The sequence below is a fragment of the Mytilus galloprovincialis genome, chromosome 8 (assembly GCF_965363235.1).
Source record: "Mytilus galloprovincialis chromosome 8, xbMytGall1.hap1.1, whole genome shotgun sequence".
NCBI classification, from domain to species: domain Eukaryota; kingdom Metazoa; phylum Mollusca; class Bivalvia; order Mytilida; family Mytilidae; genus Mytilus; species Mytilus galloprovincialis.
This window is the reverse complement of record NC_134845.1, coordinates 732155-752342: the sequence shown is the minus strand read 5'-3', so window position 1 is coordinate 752342 and position 20188 is coordinate 732155. Positions and strand designations below refer to the sequence as shown.

The 20188-nt window shown below is 33.1% G+C and overlaps 2 protein-coding genes and 1 long non-coding RNA gene across 13 annotated transcripts in view; 2 read left to right on the top strand and 1 right to left on the bottom strand.

The window, feature by feature from the left end:
* The window catches only part of LOC143084815 (uncharacterized), a 99141-nt gene that overhangs the window by 70408 nt on the left and 8545 nt on the right, over positions 1 to 20188 (top strand). For all 9 annotated transcript variants that reach the window (XM_076260873.1, XM_076260879.1, XM_076260878.1 and 6 more), the window contains 7 exons: positions 12682 to 13432; positions 13678 to 13800; positions 14495 to 14596; positions 15123 to 15283; positions 15988 to 16049; positions 17061 to 17162; positions 17992 to 18141. In XM_076260873.1, the coding sequence (XP_076116988.1) occupies positions 12682 to 13432; positions 13678 to 13800; positions 14495 to 14596; positions 15123 to 15283; positions 15988 to 16049; positions 17061 to 17162; positions 17992 to 18141 (1451 nt within the window). The remainder of the gene's footprint in view (positions 1 to 12681; positions 13433 to 13677; positions 13801 to 14494; positions 14597 to 15122; positions 15284 to 15987; positions 16050 to 17060; positions 17163 to 17991; positions 18142 to 20188) is intronic.
* On the top strand, positions 515 to 10796 carry LOC143084817 (uncharacterized). Of its 2 annotated transcripts, XR_012981172.1 has the most exons (5): positions 515 to 1097; positions 2319 to 2382; positions 8562 to 8643; positions 9337 to 9470; positions 10219 to 10796. It is a non-coding gene; the product is annotated as an uncharacterized LOC143084817 (long non-coding RNA). The 2 variants fall into 2 exon arrangements; XR_012981173.1 differs by lacking the exon at positions 8562 to 8643 and having other exon boundaries at positions 519 to 1097.
* LOC143084816 (integrase/recombinase xerD homolog) lies at positions 2659 to 8234 on the bottom strand. Of its 2 annotated transcripts, XM_076260881.1 has the most exons (2): positions 7066 to 8234; positions 2659 to 4755 (listed from the first exon to the last, which is right to left on the bottom strand). In XM_076260881.1, the coding sequence occupies exons 1-2, from the start codon at positions 7535 to 7537 to the stop codon at positions 3764 to 3766; spliced, it is 1464 nt and encodes a 487-aa protein (XP_076116996.1). In that variant the 5' UTR covers positions 7538 to 8234; the 3' UTR covers positions 2659 to 3763. The 2 variants fall into 2 exon arrangements, with proteins under 2 accessions (XP_076116996.1, XP_076116997.1); XM_076260882.1 differs by lacking the exon at positions 7066 to 8234 and having other exon boundaries at positions 2659 to 4878.

The following is a 20188-nucleotide window of genomic DNA, read 5'->3' as shown; positions in this document are numbered from 1 at the left end:
AGTATTACATTAAGTTACACACCATTAGAAGTATAACATTAAGTTACACACCATTAGAAGTATTAAGTTACACACCATTAGAAGTATTACATTAAGTTACACACCATTAGAAGTATTACATTAAGTTACACACCATTAGAAGTATTAAGTTACACACCATTAGAAGTATTAAGTTACACACCATTAGAAGTATAACATTAAGTTACACACCATTAGAAGTATTAAGTTACACACCATTAGAAGTATAACATTAAGTTACACACCATTAGAAGTATAACATTAAGTCACACACCATTAGAAGTATAACATTGAGTCACACACCATTAGAAGGATAACACTGAGTCACACACCATTAGAAGGATAACACTGAGTCACACACCATTAGAAGGATAACACTGAGTCACACACCATTAGAAGGATAACATTGAGTCACACACCATTACAAGTATAACATTAAGGTATCCGACCCATAATAAAGATTTACGGAAAATTTTCCGGAGTTTACCGAGGTGTCAATTTTTTTCAACACCTCGGTATTTTCCGCCTAGTAAGCGAAAGTATAGTTATTATTTTTAAAATGACGATTAAAATATCAGAAAGGCTTAATTGAAGTATATTTTCATTAACTATAGAGTAAAGGCTCATTTTTTCGAAAAATTGTCCAATTTTGACAATCCGGAAACAGAAGTTATGGTAAACAAATATGGACGACTCGGTCGGCTGCCAAGACAGACGAAGGCGTTTTACCAAAAAAAGTACGCCGATTTAAGTCTCTTCGTCTTATCGTGATGCAGAAATAATGTGTGCAGTTTGGATGCAACTGGTTGTCAAATATGTTGTACCGGCATAGGAAGATTAGTTGATAGAAGGAATGTAAACACATCACGCACTTGTCCTTTTCATCTGGCGATCTGCTCTGGGAGACGATTTGAATGGATCGTTCATTTTTATGTTTTAAAGTTCTGTATTCATATGTTAAGTGTATATCTGGATGGAATTGAACCGACTTCCTTATGGTTCCTATTACATGGAGAACCTAGTAAACCAAAGGCCAAGCTGATGCCAAGCTTCAGTGTAAAACTTTGAGCAGGTGCCAGGTAATTTGCATTTACAAATCCAAACATTTTAAAACTTGAGTTGGACAACATTGTCATGTTAATTATGCCCCACTACACCAGCTTGTCTGGCAAAACAGCCGTTAGATGTCATAGTAATCTAAACTAGATACATGTATGAAAAAAATGATTATTTAAAAAATAATCCAGGTCTGTCAGTTTATATGTTTGTAATAATTTAGGAACAAACACCCAAGTCAAGGCAAAAAACAAATACAAACATATTGATAACAATTGCAAGAAAGCATTAAACAAAAGTGCAGTAGAACTAAATAGGAAAACATGCATGCTATCAGACAATTGAGGGATTCAAGCCAAGGCTACCCTTCAACATGTTCAAAAGTTGAATTGCCATGGTACACATACAATGTACATGTATGATCATTTTGTAGCATGAACCATCAATGGCTGTTAAACTTGTCACATTGACAGACACTGCCACAACACTAATTAATTGATACATGTATATACTAGCATGACTATAGTAATATATATTTGATAATATCAATCTAAAAATCATCTGATAATTTAATCAGTATTTGATTAAAAGTCAAATGCTCATGTACATGATGTAGGATACAAAGAAACATAAATAAAGAGCAAACAAACAATTGACCGTTCATACATGTACATGTATATATCTGGGAGTTTTTCTGTTTAATTTCTATGAATGTAAGAAAAAGTTGATACTTTACATGTACAAAACAATGTACTTGTACTTCCCATTTTAATCTGATATCCATACTATAATTCATTTTTTTTATACAATAACTAGTCGAAAAATTTAAATACAGACAAATATTCAACGACTGAGCGAATAAGACACAAGTTCACCAAGGTGCATTGTCCCTGAGTAAATTTTCAGCGTTGTAAGGTCACAAGTTGTAAAGCTTTTTAATATTTGAATTCTTTGATTATTTTTTCTTTTTATTACATCATGTACATTGTACATGAACATTGGCAAATAGCATTTTTACAACAAATATTATTCTATTATAAAATGTATGTGTTTTTTAATATATGTCCAGTTTTCACTTTATTATATTTGGTAAGAAAATTTGTATTATAAACTAACAAACATCATTTGTACATACATACATGTACAAATGATGTACATGTACATTGTACTGCTACATATATACATTCCTTATCTATGTGCTATCAAAACATTTTTGTAACAGAAATTTATATTTCATTTTTTAGAGAAACCATCCTTGTTAAAGATGTGACATTAATCCCTCCAAACCTACAAAACACAATTGATAAGGTAAGTTGCAGATTAATCCAGATACACTTGTTCTGGCCCCACCCACCTCCTCATGGGTATCTGAGAGAATTACATGTAAAGTATGTGTGTATGTAATATGCATCCAGCAGACAAGGCTATATTCTGGTCCATGCCCATAACACAATTGGTTGCAAGACCAGACCCTGAAGAGCTCATGTTTACTGAAGCCGAACAGAATCTTGTACTTTAACCGTTATGCACAGGCTGGACCAGATAATTATAAAACATATAAGTTAAAATGAGACAAAATACTGGTTTGGGCAAACTAACCACAGTTTTATTAATTTCTTTCATTATATAATAAACATGACAATGAACAATGAAAGAATCATAAAAAGTCAATTGTTTCGCAAATATCAATTCACTGATAAGTCTGTGGTACTCCATACAAGAAGCTGAAAGCCTAATGACAACTGTGGTTATCATGAAAATGGAAACTAATCTACTGATACACATTAAAAAATAAAAGATTTCACTAAAATACAATATCATCAAATAAACAAAAACTACAAATAGGTGACACATACAATGACAACATATAGTCATATACAAAAAACAAAATCAACATACACACGTACAAGTATTGCGAGGGCTGTGGTGGGTGGGAATAAAATAGAATTGTAACTGGAATATAAAAAGCAGCCTGCACACGCTTTGTGCAAATTCAAAAGTGATCAAGAGCGCTTGTGATAAAACAAAGACTGTAATTAACAATCTGATTGGATAATTTAAATAAATCAAGAACAATGATTGGCTAGCATCCTAGATACCAACCATACCAATTAGTAAAAGATTAGGGCTGCAGAAATTATGATTTCCAATCATGATTGGATAAAAGGAACTTCCTGGATACGGTAATTAATTAAGTAAGCAAATGCTATGTTCAAGTTCCCTCTGTATTAATACTTTATTTAATAAAAATAAGCACATTAATCCAGATACACTTGTTCTGGCCCCACCCACCTCCTCATGGGTATCTGAGAGAATTACATGTAAAGTATGTGTGTATGTAATATGCATCCAGCAGACAAGGCTATATTCTGGTCCATGCCCATAACACAATTGGTTGCAAGACCAGACCCTGAAGAGCTCATGTTTACTGAAGCCGAACAGAATCTTGTACTTTAACCGTTATGCACAGGCTGGACCAGATAATTATAAAACATATAAGTTAAAATGAGACAAAATACTGGTTTGGGCAAACTAACCACAGTTTTATTAATTTCTTTCATTATATAATAAACATGACAATGAACAATGAAAGAATCATAAAAAGTCAATTGTTTCGCAAATATCAATTCACTGATAAGTCTGTGGTACTCCAAACACTTGCCCAAACCAGGTATAATGTAGAGATAGGTTAAGTAGAAAGTTTTAGTGCATTAGCAAAAGTTTTCATAACATGCAATCTATATGAAGGAGAGGGGTCTAAATAGCCTTTATATGCATCACTTTTCCAGTCTCCTTGAGACTGAATTAGTTCCCCTGGAACACCACACTGAAAAGCAAATGTTGCCCCTCCTCTTCGAAAACTATGCCCAGAATAAAGTGAAGCATCAAAACCAATGATTGATAGGACAGTTTTAAGCCTAGCCAAAAACACTGCATAGGTTAAGGGGATAGTGTCCTCCCCATTTTGATATAAAAAGGCCGGGGAAGGAGTTTGGACAGCTGGTACCATTTTAAAATTTAATAATAAAGCCTGTGAGGGGCATAAAGGAGAGTTTTTTATAGCAGGAAGTGGAATATCTAAACAACGTTCTGCAAACTGTATAGTCTTAGATTTGGAAATGCGCAATAGGACACCATCTTCCCGAAAAAATACATTATGTCTACTTAAATGACGATCAGGGTCAAAATCATTTACAGATGGTGTCAACAAATTAGACTTTCTGAAAAAGGAAAAGAAAGCCACAAGGCAAGCTGCCCAAAAAGCTACATCTTTTGTGTCGTTAAAGGATATAATGGCAAAAATTTTAAACAAAATCTTGGGGGTAATAGGCAACTTGGCTGTGTTGACATCCCCCAACACTCTACGTGCACCTTTCAAAACATTTGAAACTAAATGAGTGTCAATCGGGGAGCTATACCCTGCCTCAAGATGCAAAATTCTTATTATGGATAAATAATTGCACAAGGAATTATACTTCAGTCGACGAGACAGGTGGGCAATATATCTTGCTAAATTCTCTTGACTTAAGGGAACCACTGGAATACCAATTAAATTACAAAAAGCCACAAAGGACTTTAAATAAGTCATGTAAGTCTTTTTGGTTGATTCTGCATAGGCATGGCATCTGAAGTCCAGAACAATATCATCCAATGCCGTCATCTCTTTGGAGCCCTGTGAGCCTATTCAAAAGAAAAAGGAGGGAGTGACTAGACATGTGGGATTCCAAGTGGTGCACAAACAGAGGATTAGGTAAATAAAAGCGCATGAACTTTATACTCATAGAAGTATCATGCAAACGCGAAATCATGTCGGCCATGACATTTGATTTACCTGCAATGTGCACAGCTTTTATGTGAAAGTTGTTAGAAGCTGACAACCAAAACAGCTCTCTTAAATAAGACATCAAGGTAGTATTCCTTGAAGAACACTTGTTTAAACAACTTACCGTAGTCACATTGTCACAAAAAATTAAAACACGCTTATTTTGCCATGCTTTTGCCCAACGCCTAGCCGCAAATACAACAGAAAGCGCTTCAAGCTCATTAATGTGCAAATTTTCTGCAAAAGGAAAATCACATTGCCAATTTACATAAAACCAATCATTATCAAAAAACCCACCAGCTCCAGAACGGCATGCATCTGTAGCTACTGATGTGACAGGATATTGATCTAAAATCAGTGATTTCCCATTGAAGGATGAAATAAAGTTATTCCACCAGAGAATATCTTCCGCAATATCGCCCTTAAGACGCGCTTTATGCCAATCCCGCTTAATACGCATAATGCAGTTGATAATTCGTCGAAGAAAAACTCTTCCGCCACGAATTACCGCAGACGCCCAGTTTAATTTCCCCGCTAGGGATTGCAGTTGCTTTTTTGAAGCATGGGAACGCTTTGTAAATGCAAGCAGCTCTGCTTTTAACACCGCCAATTTATCGCTTGGAAGTCTGACTTCCATAGTAGAAGAATCAATTTCTACGCCAAGAAAAGTGATTTGCTGACATGGATCAACCACTTTAGACCAATTTATCGCAAAACCTAAATAACGCAGCAAAGTAATAAGCACATTCAAAGCTTCTTTGCATCTAGATTTAGTCTGCTCGCATATGAAAAAATCATCTAAGTAAGCTACAATGGTAAAGCCCTTACATGACATAATCCTTCTTACAGCCTGGGACAAACGATGAAAAATACCAGGTGCTAATTTTGAACCAAAAGGGAGTTTGCGATCAAATAAGGTAAATTCTCTACCATCAGGGAAAGTCCATCTAAAACCTGTCACCTGCTGGCTTGTTTTACTTATTTGAACGGACCTATAAGCCGATTTCAAATCCACTTTTGCCATGTAGCAGTTGGCTGTTACAAGTTTTGTTGCATCATCTAAAGTTTGAAAAATTTGTTTCGATGAGTTACCTGCAAAGTCATTGACAGCAGAACCTTCAGGTCTACTACAATCATGTATGAGCCGTATACCGCCCCCCGGCTTAGGTATAACACCCATGGGACTAATAATTTTGGGTTTTTCATCTGCAAAAATATAATTACCATTTTCAATTTCAATCAAAACTTGTGCATGTGCTTTACTGTAAAGGGGGCCAGATGGACTAGCAGACGGGTGATTTTTTGCTTGAATATTTAAAGGGATATCAGAAGTATCAATAATGTCAAAGCCAAACTCAATACCGTGAAGAAGAAATTCTTTATCAAAATCATTTTGTAATTCGTTAGACCAGGCAGACAGGATGAGGTCACGTGTAGGCTTTACCATTATACCCCGTTTTTTGGATTGCCATGCAATGAGTTAGAGTGAGAATGAGCAGGATGCTTATTAGCACAGCCTGGTACAGCGCAAACATGCTCAAACCTACAATTTGACATAAAACATCCCTTCCTGCTGTTAAACCTTTTGCATATTTCCCGCCCACCTGATGTATGGGAAGCATATGAAATATCATGTTTAACCCCAGGTCTTGGGCCAGTGGTCTGATATTTGGAGCCTCCTGTCTGAGGCTTTACAAAACCCTTTGGACGTAAATATATGGAATGTAAATGAGGAACATCTGTACCCCAACGAAACTTGTGCTGTTTCTGCAGCTGCCTATATTCTCGGTCATAAAAAAAAACAGAAACCATGTCACAAGAAGCAACAAGATTGTAAATCCTTGCAGTATATGATAGGTAATCAAGTAACTGAGTCTGTGGCAAATCCCCAGAGGACAACAGTTTGTACATAATAGATAAATTCGCACTAGACCATTGACACAAACTCAGGGACTCAAGTTTCGGCTTGACTGGACCAGATTTGAAAATAAGCTGACCCCCCGAAGCATCTGAAATAAGTTTTTCCTCTGAAGTACCTGACATATGTACATTTACAAAATCAGTAATGTCATAAAAATTAATAGTTACATCATTAAAGGAAGATTTTAAAAATATTTGTGGGTCTTTCCACGAGATAATGTTAGAAACACAGTCAAAATCTTGAGTACCTTCAGGATGCACTGTTGATTGTCCTTGGTGTTTGTTAAGATTATCGCCCAACGGTAACGATTGTTGCTGTTGAAGCTGTTTTGTTATTGCTTGTACATATATATCACCACTTCCGGTTTGAACTGCACCGCCATCTATCGTCTCTGTTGCGCATGCGTTGAGTTGGGCTTGAATTGAAGTTGCCGGAAGTTGTTCATCCGCCGCCATGTTGGATTCGCTCCCGCTCTCCGCTGGAAACGTAGATTTTACTGCACGCAGCAGTAGCCGTTGTTGTCCGATTGGAATCTTTGACTTTGTTAAATCCTCAGGCAGGAGGCAAGAAAGTGCTTCAATGGAGTCATATCCTAGCCTGATTAACTCCGCCGCCGAATGTTCATTCACTTTTTTGCTGGCCGCCCACTTTTTGACCCGGTCAATGTCAGATAGTTCGACCATCGGGTTTCCGATCTCCTCGTTTTCCGATTCAAACATTGTTTAACTTAATAAACGATTCAAGTGTTTAAAAATAATGTAAATCCAATGTCTAAATAAAATATTTACGCCTGTCTGGAATATCTGTTGTGAATATTACACAATTTAAGAATTTCTCCACAGAATAGACATCCGTTGCATTGCGCTGCACAATCCATTCTTAATGTCCAATAAAACCTCGTTAAATTTCCTTCAGAATTCTTTAGTTCTCTGGCCACCTACCGAATTTCCGCATTGGAGAAAATATACCATTCTGGAATATTTAGAATGTTTCTGATTTGTTGTTCCGCACGAACATATGCACGTTCAGACGTCATATTTTAAACAAACATGTTTAAAAAACGTTCAGCTTTAAAAGTTTAAATAATAATTCCAGTAATAAATAAAATAGAATTGTAACTGGAATATAAAAAGCAGCCTGCACACGCTTTGTGCAAATTCAAAAGTGATCAAGAGCGCTTGTGATAAAACAAAGACTGTAATTAACAATCTGATTGGATAATTTAAATAAATCAAGAACAATGATTGGCTAGCATCCTAGATACCAACCATACCAATTAGTAAAAGATTAGGGCTGCAGAAATTATGATTTCCAATCATGATTGGATAAAAGGAACTTCCTGGATACGGTAATTAATTAAGTAAGCAAATGCTATGTTCAAGTTCCCTCTGTATTAATACTTTATTTAATAAAAATAAGCACATTGTCACTGTTAATTTAAATGTGCATTAGGGGTCAGTAAATAATCCAAACATGATACATGTATAAAGACTAATGGTGTGTATTTTCATTGAATAATACACAGGTTTTTTTTGGTGTTCAGATTGATAGCAATTTTGTTGTGAATTGTTGTAGTGTCATTGATAAATGAATGAATATGGTTGAACCTAAAATTATTTGAAACATGTCTGAACTTAACTTATATATAGATACAATTTACATTGTATTATAACCAATTTTTATTTACATTTGTACATGATCAATGTATCAATGATGACAAGGAACTTTTTATTTAAATTTCAGAGATGCTAATTAACCTTGTTAATGACTGTGGAGAACTCATGCTACATTTACCTAAAACACAGACGAACACAGATGGGCATAGGTAATAAATAGAGCAGTTTTCTAAGATACATGTTCATGTTTATTGTTATATCATGTATATTATGCCTTGTCTTTAAAAATTATAGATATGAAACATGAAAACATATGTACATGTTCCATGTTTACATGTATAAGAGAGTTATCTAACCTGTTTAAAAGCTGATAACTACTTAGTACTATCAAAATTTTAGTCTATTTGTTTCTATATTTGTCCATGATTTATCTTATAATGGATAGAGTTTGAAAATTAAATCTATAAAGTTGGATAAAATATTCACAATGCTTGCATTGGTACAAAGCCATTTTGAAAATAAGAAGATGTGGTATGATTGCCAATATGAAAACTCTCCCCAATACATGTACTTCACATGACATATAAAGGAACCACTTTAAGTCACCATACAACCTTACACAATAAGACAAACCCATACTACATAATCAGATATCAATTTAAACAATTCAAAGGAGAAGACTGAATACAACTACTGAATTATTGGTTATACAGCATTACAATACAACTACTGAATTACTGGTCCCTGACTTGGGACAGGCACATACAGAATGTGGCAGGGATAAACTAGATTGAACTTTATTAAAAAATTACCCATTATCAAACTAAAAATGCCTATTACTAAGTGAACTCAGATTACTCTGCTGTTTACATATTTGTTAAACTATAATTTGCTCCTTGTAGAAATTAGCCTGTGAGATCAAGATGCAGATATATCCACCAGATACCAAATGCCACACCAAAGCAGACATTTTCAAATGTTGAGAGACCTATGAATACATCTACATCCTTCTTGGGACTTTGAAACAACTGATTGAGTATGTTAGCTAACATTTAATCAATTATGTTTGAACAGTGCTACACAACAGCCTGGGTGGATTTTGCTTTTTCCACCGGCCCACTCCAACTTTAATCTCTTTTTTGTTAAAATATTGATATCTAATGCTTATCTGCTTTTTTTCAATTGATTGTACTTGCAAGTCTTTTGATTAAACAAAATAAATTGCATGCCCACTCCTATGGGTGGGCAGAGTTGACAAGCTAGAAATTTTGCCCACTCCCACTGTGGACGGGTGGACAACGCAAAATCCACCTGAGCTGTAGTGTATATTTGAAAGTCAATGACTTCTATTAAAAAAAAGAAAAAAGAAATCTAGAACTTTATAATCTTTTTTTTAATGCCCCTATTTATATACAAAAAAAGATGTCATATGATTGCCAAAGATACAACTCTCCACAAGAAACCAAGTGACACAGAAATTAACAGCTACAGGTCATTGTAAGGCCTTCAACAATGAGCAAAACCCATACTGCATATTCAGCTATAAAAGGCACTGAAATGACAAATGAAATATTATGCATGGTGGGGGTGAAATAAAAAGTGTCTTCTGACCCCTGATCCCCCTACATTTGTTTCTGGAACATCCCTCAGTGTTGCAACACATAAACACATTTGGTAGTCAGATTGCTTTCAACCATATACTATATAGTGATAGTTTTCTTCTTCAGAATGCTAAATTTAAAAGTTTTAATTAATTTGTGATGAATTTTCTTTTTTACTTCCAGTTAGGCAAGATGTTATCTCTCATATCAAAGAGATGGAATATGAAACTGGCAGCCAGTATTGATATAATGTGGTACTAAAAGCTCCAATACCATCAGGGGCTGAAGACATAACAGGAATTGTGTGGGATTTGACCAACCTTAGACTAAAGAGAAAAGTTGTTGCTGCATTACAGATATTTTGAACTCAGCAATTTTTATTAATGTTTTTAATGTTAATTCTCTCTCTTATGAATAATATGATATCTATACTTGCATTGAGCATGAATTGAAAGTTCTTCATGTCTGTAAAACTGGTTTCCCTTGACATTGACCACATTTCACGGATCGGTGAAAAAAGTTATGTACCCATGGTCAAGTCCATGTATCAGATTCAAAAAGCAATAGATCTGCTTAATTTGGTATACTGTATGATTGATCCTGATCTCATTGTCATGCTTTATTGATCAATGTTAATATTCAAAAGATTTAATATTGATTGTACATTGTATATATAGATATGATAATATTTATTTGTATCCTTTGAACCATCATGACCATGTTATACTTTCATGATAATGTACAAATAAATATTGAAATGTGCTAGAGTTTATTAATATCATCTAAGAATATTATTTCTATTATTTATTATGTGCATGAAGTAAAATAAACACTTTCTGAAATATTTCATGGGAGATAATTAACCTGAGTTCAATGTTGAACAGGAATAATGGGGTATTTTTTAATGAGCTCTAGTTAATGCTGGTGTGAAATATAAGAAAATGCATCCTCAGTCTGAGCCCTAATGCTTTCATGTGATGTCTGGTGTTGCACACTGGACAAAATCGAAAACATGTAGCAAAACCATAAATATTGTCCAACATGTTAAACCCCACCACATTATGTATGTATGTGTCTGTCCCAAGTCAGGAGCCTGTTATTCAGTGGTTGTGGTTTGTTTGTGCGTAAAATATTTGTTTTTTTATCATTTTTTTTTTAAATAAGGCCGTGTGTTTTCTCGTTTGAATTGTTTTACATTGCCATTTTGGACCTTTTAAAGCTGACTATGCGGTATAGGCTTTGCTCATTGTTGAAGGCTGTAGTTACCTATAACTTAATTACTGTGTCATTTTGGTCTCTTGTAGAAAGTTGTCTCATTGGCAACCATACAACATCTTCTTTTTATTATATATTTTTGAAATATGAGCAAAAAGGAGAGAATTTTCATATTTCAGGTCCTAAAATTACCTTGAACTTTGACCTTTTGACCTCAAGGTTGAAGCTAATCCTATATCTAATGCATATCATAAAGTTATCATAATTAACAAATGTAATGAAAGATTATAGTACATAAAGGTAAGTTTACTATAGAAAATTGAGCAAAAAAGGAGGTCATTGTATAATTTTAGCTCCTAAAATTACTTGACCTTTTGACCTGTTGACCCCTAAAGGTTGAAACCAAACCAAGATCTTTTGAATATCATCAAATGGTCTTTTATTTACAAAGGTTGTAAAGATTATGGGACCAATAGGTAGATACACTTTTGAAAATTTAGCAAAAAAGGAGATTTTTGTTGATTTTAACTCCAAAAATGACCTTGACCTTTGACCTTTTGAACTTTACATGTCATAAATATCATAGTTTATTCTTATTATAAGATTATATGAAGTATGGTTAGTTTTGCTAAAGATTTACATAAATTATACCAAAAAACATCAGAACAGGGATACCAAGTCTCCATTTACGAACTGTGACCTTGACATTCTAAATCAAAATTTCTTGAAATTGGTACGGTAAAAGTTTCTAAAAAATTTTTTTAGGATGGAACAATATGTAAAGTTAATTTAAATGTCATTTTTTAATGCTCTGCTAAAATATTCACTTTTGAACTAGTGAAGATATAAAATTGACAAATTTTAGACTTTTCTCCTTTTTCTATTATTAGTCACAATAACACAGTTCTAAAAATAGAATAGCAAAAAAACAATTTATTTTTTATGTTTAATTTTACAAGGTTACATGTAAGGTTCCTTTTAAAAGATAGATTAGTAAATTATACTCTATAGATTTCTTAAAATTACATCCTATTAAAACCCCTTATTTGGCATTTGAGGACAAAAAAGGGGGGGCACTCTAACCCAGCTCTGCTGTTAACCTCAAATAATTTGCGGATTTTTATTTCATAGTAAGAACTCTTAAACCCCCCTACTTACAATCCTTGATAAAAATGTAAATTATTTTGCTTGTTGTATATTGGCTAATTATGGGCCGAATACCTTAAGTCACACACCATTAAAAGTATAACATTAAGTCACACACCATTAGAAGTATTACACAAAACTTACATTTTAATCTGCTTTCACCAGTTTTTCAGCTTAAGAATATTTACCCTAACCAGAAGGTGTTCCTAATTTGAATTAGGAATGTATACTAACATAATAAATATGATTCAACTTTAACATTAAACTTGTTACAATTTACTTAAGGACAAACCAACAGATGAGGAAGTAGAATTACAAGAACAGGATGCAGAATTAGTGGAGACAGTAGAGAAGCAATCAGAATCAGTAGATAATCTTACAGATACTGTCAACAAGCAAACAGAATCTGAAGAGGAGGAAGTAGAAACTGCAGAGAAGGGAACAGTAACTGAAGAAACTGAACAGAATGTAACCCACCGATCACCTCACATTATACATCCTGTCCATTTCTCACAGGATTTACATAATGGGGATGTTCATTTAGAAGTTTTGGCTATTCCATCTGGGGGTAGGTTACCTTCAGCTCATCCAGAAAAACATGGAACAATCCAAGAATTGTCAGCATCAGAAAGTTGGAATTTTTGCCCTGATGGAGAAATAGTGGATGTAAAAGAGAAAAAGAAAGCCTATTCTAGATTATCTCATCGTGACGGACATTGGTTTAAGGAAATCGTAAAACCAGAAAATTATTGTTTTGAGTGTATACCTGATAGTATGTCGACTAAAGTGGGTCGTCAAGCTGGCAGGATGCCAAACGGAACACAAAGTGCTTCTTCACAGGTGCTACGTATGTCGAGGAAACAGACAGAATATTTTAAACATGCCCCGCCCCTCAGGACTCCTCCCTCTATTCCCAGTGCTTCACATCGACAGTCACAGTTTATAGACCAATCGCCCCGGTACGGACAGACATATAGCTCAGAAATAGAACACCATGCAAGGTCCACCAGAAGTCCAAGGCATTATATGGAGCAAGGTAATATATATGATAAGGATGTCATGAAGGTTCAAAATTGTCCAAGACATTTTTATTTATCTTCTATTCACAAATTTTTGCAATGTTATAGTCATGTCAGAAAAATAAAAGCTAATACATTTTATTATTTTGAAATCTTGGAACTTTGTAAAAACAAACAAAAACGAGAAAATATATGCACAAATAAAAGAATTATAAAATGACTCTCCCTCTCCTATAACTTAACATTATATTTTTTGTTTCAGTGGTTGATTTAAGGACAAATGGTATAAGATCAGCCCCTCCTGGCAGTCATTCTGGGCTAGATGGTTCATTATCATCATCATTACATGTATCAAGATTGTCATCCAGACAGAATACAATGATTGGTGAGTAATCTGAACTTGTTTATATATCACCTGACTCAGTGGACCATGTAAGCTCATGATTGTCGTCCAGACATAATACAATGATTGGTGAGTAATGTGAACTCGTTTATATATTACCTGCCCCAGGGGCCATGTGAGCCAGCACCATCACTTGACATTCATTGCTCTCCATCATGTTCTTATTTAACTGTTTCAAAGATTTCCTCTCAAAGCACTGAAGTTATTTCAGCCAAACTCAATGATCTTAGTGGTATTTCAGTATATAGTTTATGCTTTTTATTCTGGTCATTCAAGAAACATGGCTGCCATGGCTAAAAATAGAACATTGGTAAAATGCCAATTTAAGCTTATATCTCAAAAATTAACAAAGTTAGAGCAAAACTGACTGAGTTAAAATTATGAGCTGGTCAATTTCTATAAGTGAAAACAATTTCAGGCATATCATACAATTCAATTTTCTACCACAAAGATCTTTTATAATAATCTGTGCTCATATAAGATTGGCTATATAACTTGTTTCCCTTCACTGTAGTGTACTTCAATTGTGATCTTGAGATGATTCCATAACAACTATCATATATGGCTAATGTGTTTTTGTTTGGAAAGGTTAAAAAATATTAATTATTATTTTACAGAATCATCAAAATCTGTCATTTAAACCTGATTTGCTAATCTCATGTCTTGTATTTAACAGAAACCTCAAGAAGTGGTATAGAGCATGAGAAAACAATATACCCCAACAATGCTCACATAGAAATAGCAGCAGACGGCACTAGACATGTTGTCTTTAATGATGGTACTAGATTTGTTATATTTTTAATTTTACTTTATAGTGATCAAATATATGATTTCCATTTTTCCCAAACACTAGAACCTTTTTTACCATTTATATCATGAAAAGTTTGTTTAAACAGTATTTTATTTGAATAAATTGAATTGGATTAGGCAGCAGGCAAAGCCTATGTAAGCCCTCTCCATGATAATGCATTTTATGATTTCAAACCAGTCTGTTCTTTAATCTGGTTGTTTTCTCTCTGACACATCCCTGTTTCCATTCTCCATTTTACATGAAGTTCAAATTTGAAATGAGATTTGAACTGTGAGTTTAAATTAAAAGTAGGAAAAATCTTATTGAAATTACAATGTGAAAGTAGTCGCACTTATATAGTTGAAATAGATGTTGCAAAGTTTATAAAAATATACATCAAATTATATAAAATCTTTTAAGAGAATACAACAAATTGACAAATTTAATTGTCTTTCAAATGAATAAAGTACATGTATAATGATTCTAATGCAATGGATATTTGATATTTTTACAGAGAAATTAGAATCTGTGGCCGAGTCTGGAGTGGTCAATGGTCATGGTGAGGAAGCTCAGGACAGGTTTAAATCAGCGACAACGCAGAAGTCACGAAGATCTAACCAATCTATATCTCGTGTGGGCAGACCTATAGCTCATTATTATAACATTAAAGATCCTGTGAGTATTAGGTTCAAGGTCACTTGCTTAGAAATCTATCTTATCATCAATGATTTGACCAGTTTAACATTAAGAATCACAAAATTAACACTAGTCAATGCAGAGATGTTCTGTTTAAAAGGATGTAGAAATGAAAAATTGAATGCACATTAATGAAGAAAAAATTAAATATTTGCCTTACATTATACCATTAGGTTCTAGATAGGCTTTCATCTTGATACATCTCTCTTCCTTACATTATACCATTAGGTTCTAGATAGGCTTTCATCTTGATACATCTCTCTTCCTTACATTATACCATTAGGTTCTAGATAGGCTTTCATCTTGATACATCTCTCTGCCTTACATTATACCATTAGGTTCTAGATAGGCTTTCATCTTGATACATCTCTCTTCGAAAGAAATATAACTGTAGATTCGTTTTTATTTGTGGATTTCCGAAAATTCTTTACTTTTATGGATATTTAATTTTGTGGTTTAATCAAAGTATGTGTATACATGCCCTATAGAAAACATGTACTTCTTTGAACATTTCAATTTTACCATTACCTACTTAATCCATGAAAATTGATATCCAAGTAATAATAATGTATCAACAGTAAAAGAATTGAATTGATGTAAATCCTGGCTGTATCATATAAAACATGACCTTGATTATGACCTTGTTTGATAACTTCTGACGACAATTTTTATTATCTTTACAGTATGAAACAGCAGCAGCTTTCAAACTTCAGAAAGAGGCTGAAGCAGCTGTGGACATTCAAAGGTATGGTTGTGTTTAAGTTAATGTATTAATACAACTTGATGTCTCATAAAAGATCTGGAAGAGGAAGGAAGTCTTATTGATATTTATAATGTATGCTGACCTACTTACATAGCCATTCTTTCTAAATGTTACCCATTGGAACAAATAGATAATCTTAAGGGCATATCTATTTCAGGGGAGATAATTACTTGACCATTTTACTTTACTACCTAAGTACTGGGAACAGTATATCTAACAGGAAATGGATCTGATATTGATAAAATCATAGATACAGTGAGACTTATGGATTTTGATAGCGACTGACTGAAAAACTATCAGAACTATTCAATTAATTAACCACACAAGCATTAGCCTTTCAAAAAGGGCTAGTTGACTCTTAGCTGATGAATATGGAAAGTGCTCTCGCTTTGTAGATTAATTCATTTACTAGAATAGCCACGTGCATCAATCAACAAATTTTACCATACACGTGAGGTCACACGTTGTGAAGTAGTATATATCGTTTAACGTTGTTGTTTACGAAACTCCAGAAGATTCGACTATTTATAGATAAAAGTTACCTGTGTACCAATATCATGAATATGCATGATTAATGACCAGGCAAAATCTAATTGCTAAAATAGAGAGGACAAATCCGATACTCTACAGGATTGAAGGACATTTACTATACTAGGGTTGGAATGTCCTAACCAATCAATAAACTTTGATTATTTATGTCTCGTAATATCTTCCAATCAGGTAGTAAGAAAAATTCACGCACTGATTGTCCATCGTTCAATTCTAATATCGACTCCTAGGAGTCGATAATAATTCTAATCATGAATAAATACAAGTTTTATGATATAGTAGATATGTTTGAATACCCTTATGATATATTGCGCTACCATTGATATGCTTGTTTACCACAATTTATATTTTATTTATTAATGGTAATTTCTCTAATTACTAAAATAGAAATATATTGTTATAGTACTTTAGTTACCATAGAGATATCTTTATTTATATCCACAGAATATTCAGAGGATTTGTAGCCAGAAATATGTACAAGAAGTTAATAAAGGAAGAAAGAGAGATATTGGAAGACCAGAGAAAGGCTGCTATAGAAATACAGAGGTAATTATTAGAATACACTGTAGTAGTTTCTTGAGTTAATAAAGTTCTTTTAAAAAGTTACGGGAATTGTGGACCTTTATAAAGCCAGTATCTTATTATTCACCAATCTCACTTGAAAATAAGACATGTTTAGCATATTTCAAAGCCTAATTTTAACTTCTTGAATTGATATTTACCGTATTATATTAAACATGAGAACGACAACACTTGTGATGACGATGATAATGAGGAGACAACAAACCATTTATTTCATTCCTTTATAGTTTGATTCATTTGATTGTTGGTGTTTAGTGATATTTTGATTACACTTGGCTATGATGGCCGCTTGTTTTTGTTGGTGTAGAGATATAGATTCTACCACTGTATCGAGTGTGATACCATATTTATCCACTCGAGACAGTTAAATTTTCTAATTTAAAAAGTGAGGCTTGCCGAGCGTTTTAAATATTTAAAATTTAACTGTCAAGAGTGGATAAATATCGAATTACACGAGATTTGGTGGTAGAATCTGTTTCTCTAATGATTTTCAAACAACTTGCAGGCAAACTTATTCCTTCTTTACGAATGATCTGCAAAAAGATGTGTTCTTTCTATGTGACGTCATCAGGCATGGTTGCCTTTTTTTCATGCCGTCACATTAGGGAATTCAGAGGAAAGCAAGAAAATTCGATGTCATAATCGGATTTTAACCAATGATGAACTGAGATCAAACAAACCACACGTTGATTAATTTTTTTTTTATATGCAATGGGTGCAGAAAGGGATAAATTCACGAAGAATTAGAGAAAACTATTTATAAGTTGACACCATTGTTTTTATCATGTTGTAGAGTATACAGAGGACATTTGATACGCAAAACTAAAATACTGAATCGTCCACCCGTATCAAACGAATCATTGGAATGGGCAAGGGAGCTCAAAATAGTCCAAGCAGAGAAAGCTCAAAAACGACAAAACAAAATGGAGGCTCTATCCAATTTGTAAGTATTCTTTTGCAATTGTATAGTTAAGACTGGTTATTTTTATATTCAGGACTGATATGATAAAATTTCAGAATCTTAAGTTCAATGGAAAATAATTAGGTTCATAAGAAATAATATATATCAAAGTCGCATATAATAACTCTAAAAAAAAAAATCACTTCAGCCCCTATCTGAAATATTCTATGTGTATAAATCTGTGGTTTTAGAAGAAGTTGCCATTTTGAGGATGATACTATATATTTTTTTTTTATAAAAAGAAAATTTTGTTGGTTAATAGGAAAAACTTGATCAGCACATCAATGTATTTTGATAATTTCAATATTGTTTTAGCAGGCAATCATTTTTACATCATTTTATGTGGGTTATATTTATATATTTTTTTTATGATTTTTGCTCTTAACTACACTTTTACTCTGATGTTTCATATGAAAATTCTTTCTACAAAAATGTGATTATTTTTAATATTTTTATTTAACAGGGGTGACAGTTCCTTGAGTAAAACATCTGCAATAATTAAATATGCTTAAATGTCTTAACAATATGTTTAATGTCTGATATTTCATGCTCTGACAAAATGTTTTATTAATATAAAAATGTCTGATATTTCATGCTCTGACAAAATGTTTTAACAATATAAAAATGTCTGATATTTCATGCTCTGACAAAATGTCTGATATTTCATGCTCTGACAAAATGCTGTTAAACAAGACTTTGCTGTACATTTAAACATTTTAATATTCTGAGCTCTTTGTTTTTCTCATGATAGACTATAAATATAGTTTTGGCATATATAAATTTACCCTTGTTTATTAGCTCTATTGTCCATATAAATATATGTCCCAGTTTTCTAAGGATGTGTATTGAAATCGATTTTTAGGTCACATTGACCTACATTTTATGTTACAGTACCTTAAGTTCAATTTTGTTTGTAGACTAAAAGTTTTATGCAGTATTTCATTTATGTTAAACCATCCAAATTCTTTGTGACAAATATTATTCTTTTAGCATAATTTAGGTTGCTGTAATTGTTTTTATACCTTTTAAAGGATATCCTCTGCATCTTACTGGATCATTATTTTATTTCTTTACAAATAGCAGTTTATTATAAACATAACAAAACATTGAAATAGCAACTGTAGTGATAATACAAGAAATAATTAAAAATATTAATTATAATTATAATTTCTAGGTAAATTACAAATCTGTGTATAATTAATGCTTAATGTCTTGTAGCATGGGGAATTGTTGTGTGACTTTAACTTTTAAAACTTTGAACTTCCTTACAAAATCAACGTAGAGTTGTTAACTCATACTAAAACTTTTAACTGATATCTTATTTTGTCTGAAGATTTAAAACTAATGATTACACAAATGCAAAGTGGCTTGTCTTAAGAGCCAAAAAATTAGCAGGTAAAATAGTGATTTTTGTTATAATTCAACTCTGCAGTCATTGTATTGAGGTTAACTTAGGTCAATGTAACCTACATCTAATGATTGAACTCCCTTAAATGTCTTAGGTTTGTTTTTCATCTATAAATCCAACATTTGAACTCTTTTGTGTGGTACACAATGTTTTATTCTACTTTAAGGCAACTCTCAGTACACAATGTTTTATTCTACTTTAAGGCAACTCTCAGTACACAATGTTTTATTCTACTTTAAGGCAACTCTCAGTACACAATGTTTTATTCTACTTTAAGGCAACTCTCAGTACACAATGTTTTATTCTACTTTAAGGCAACTCTCAGTACACAATGTTTTATTCTACTTTAAGGCAACTCTCAGTACACAATGTTTTATTCTACTTTAAGGCAACTCTCAGTACACAATGTTTTATTCTACTTTAAGGCAACTCTCAGTACACAATGTTTTATTCTACTTTAAGGCAACTCTCAGTACAGATTTATTTCATATAACATGCACTAATAAAAATAAAGCTGTTGCTATTTTTGATTTTGAGGAGAAAATCTCTAAAATGAGTGAATATTTGTGAATAACTTAGCTGGCTTTAACTGCTGTATTAACATAACACTAATAATACTTA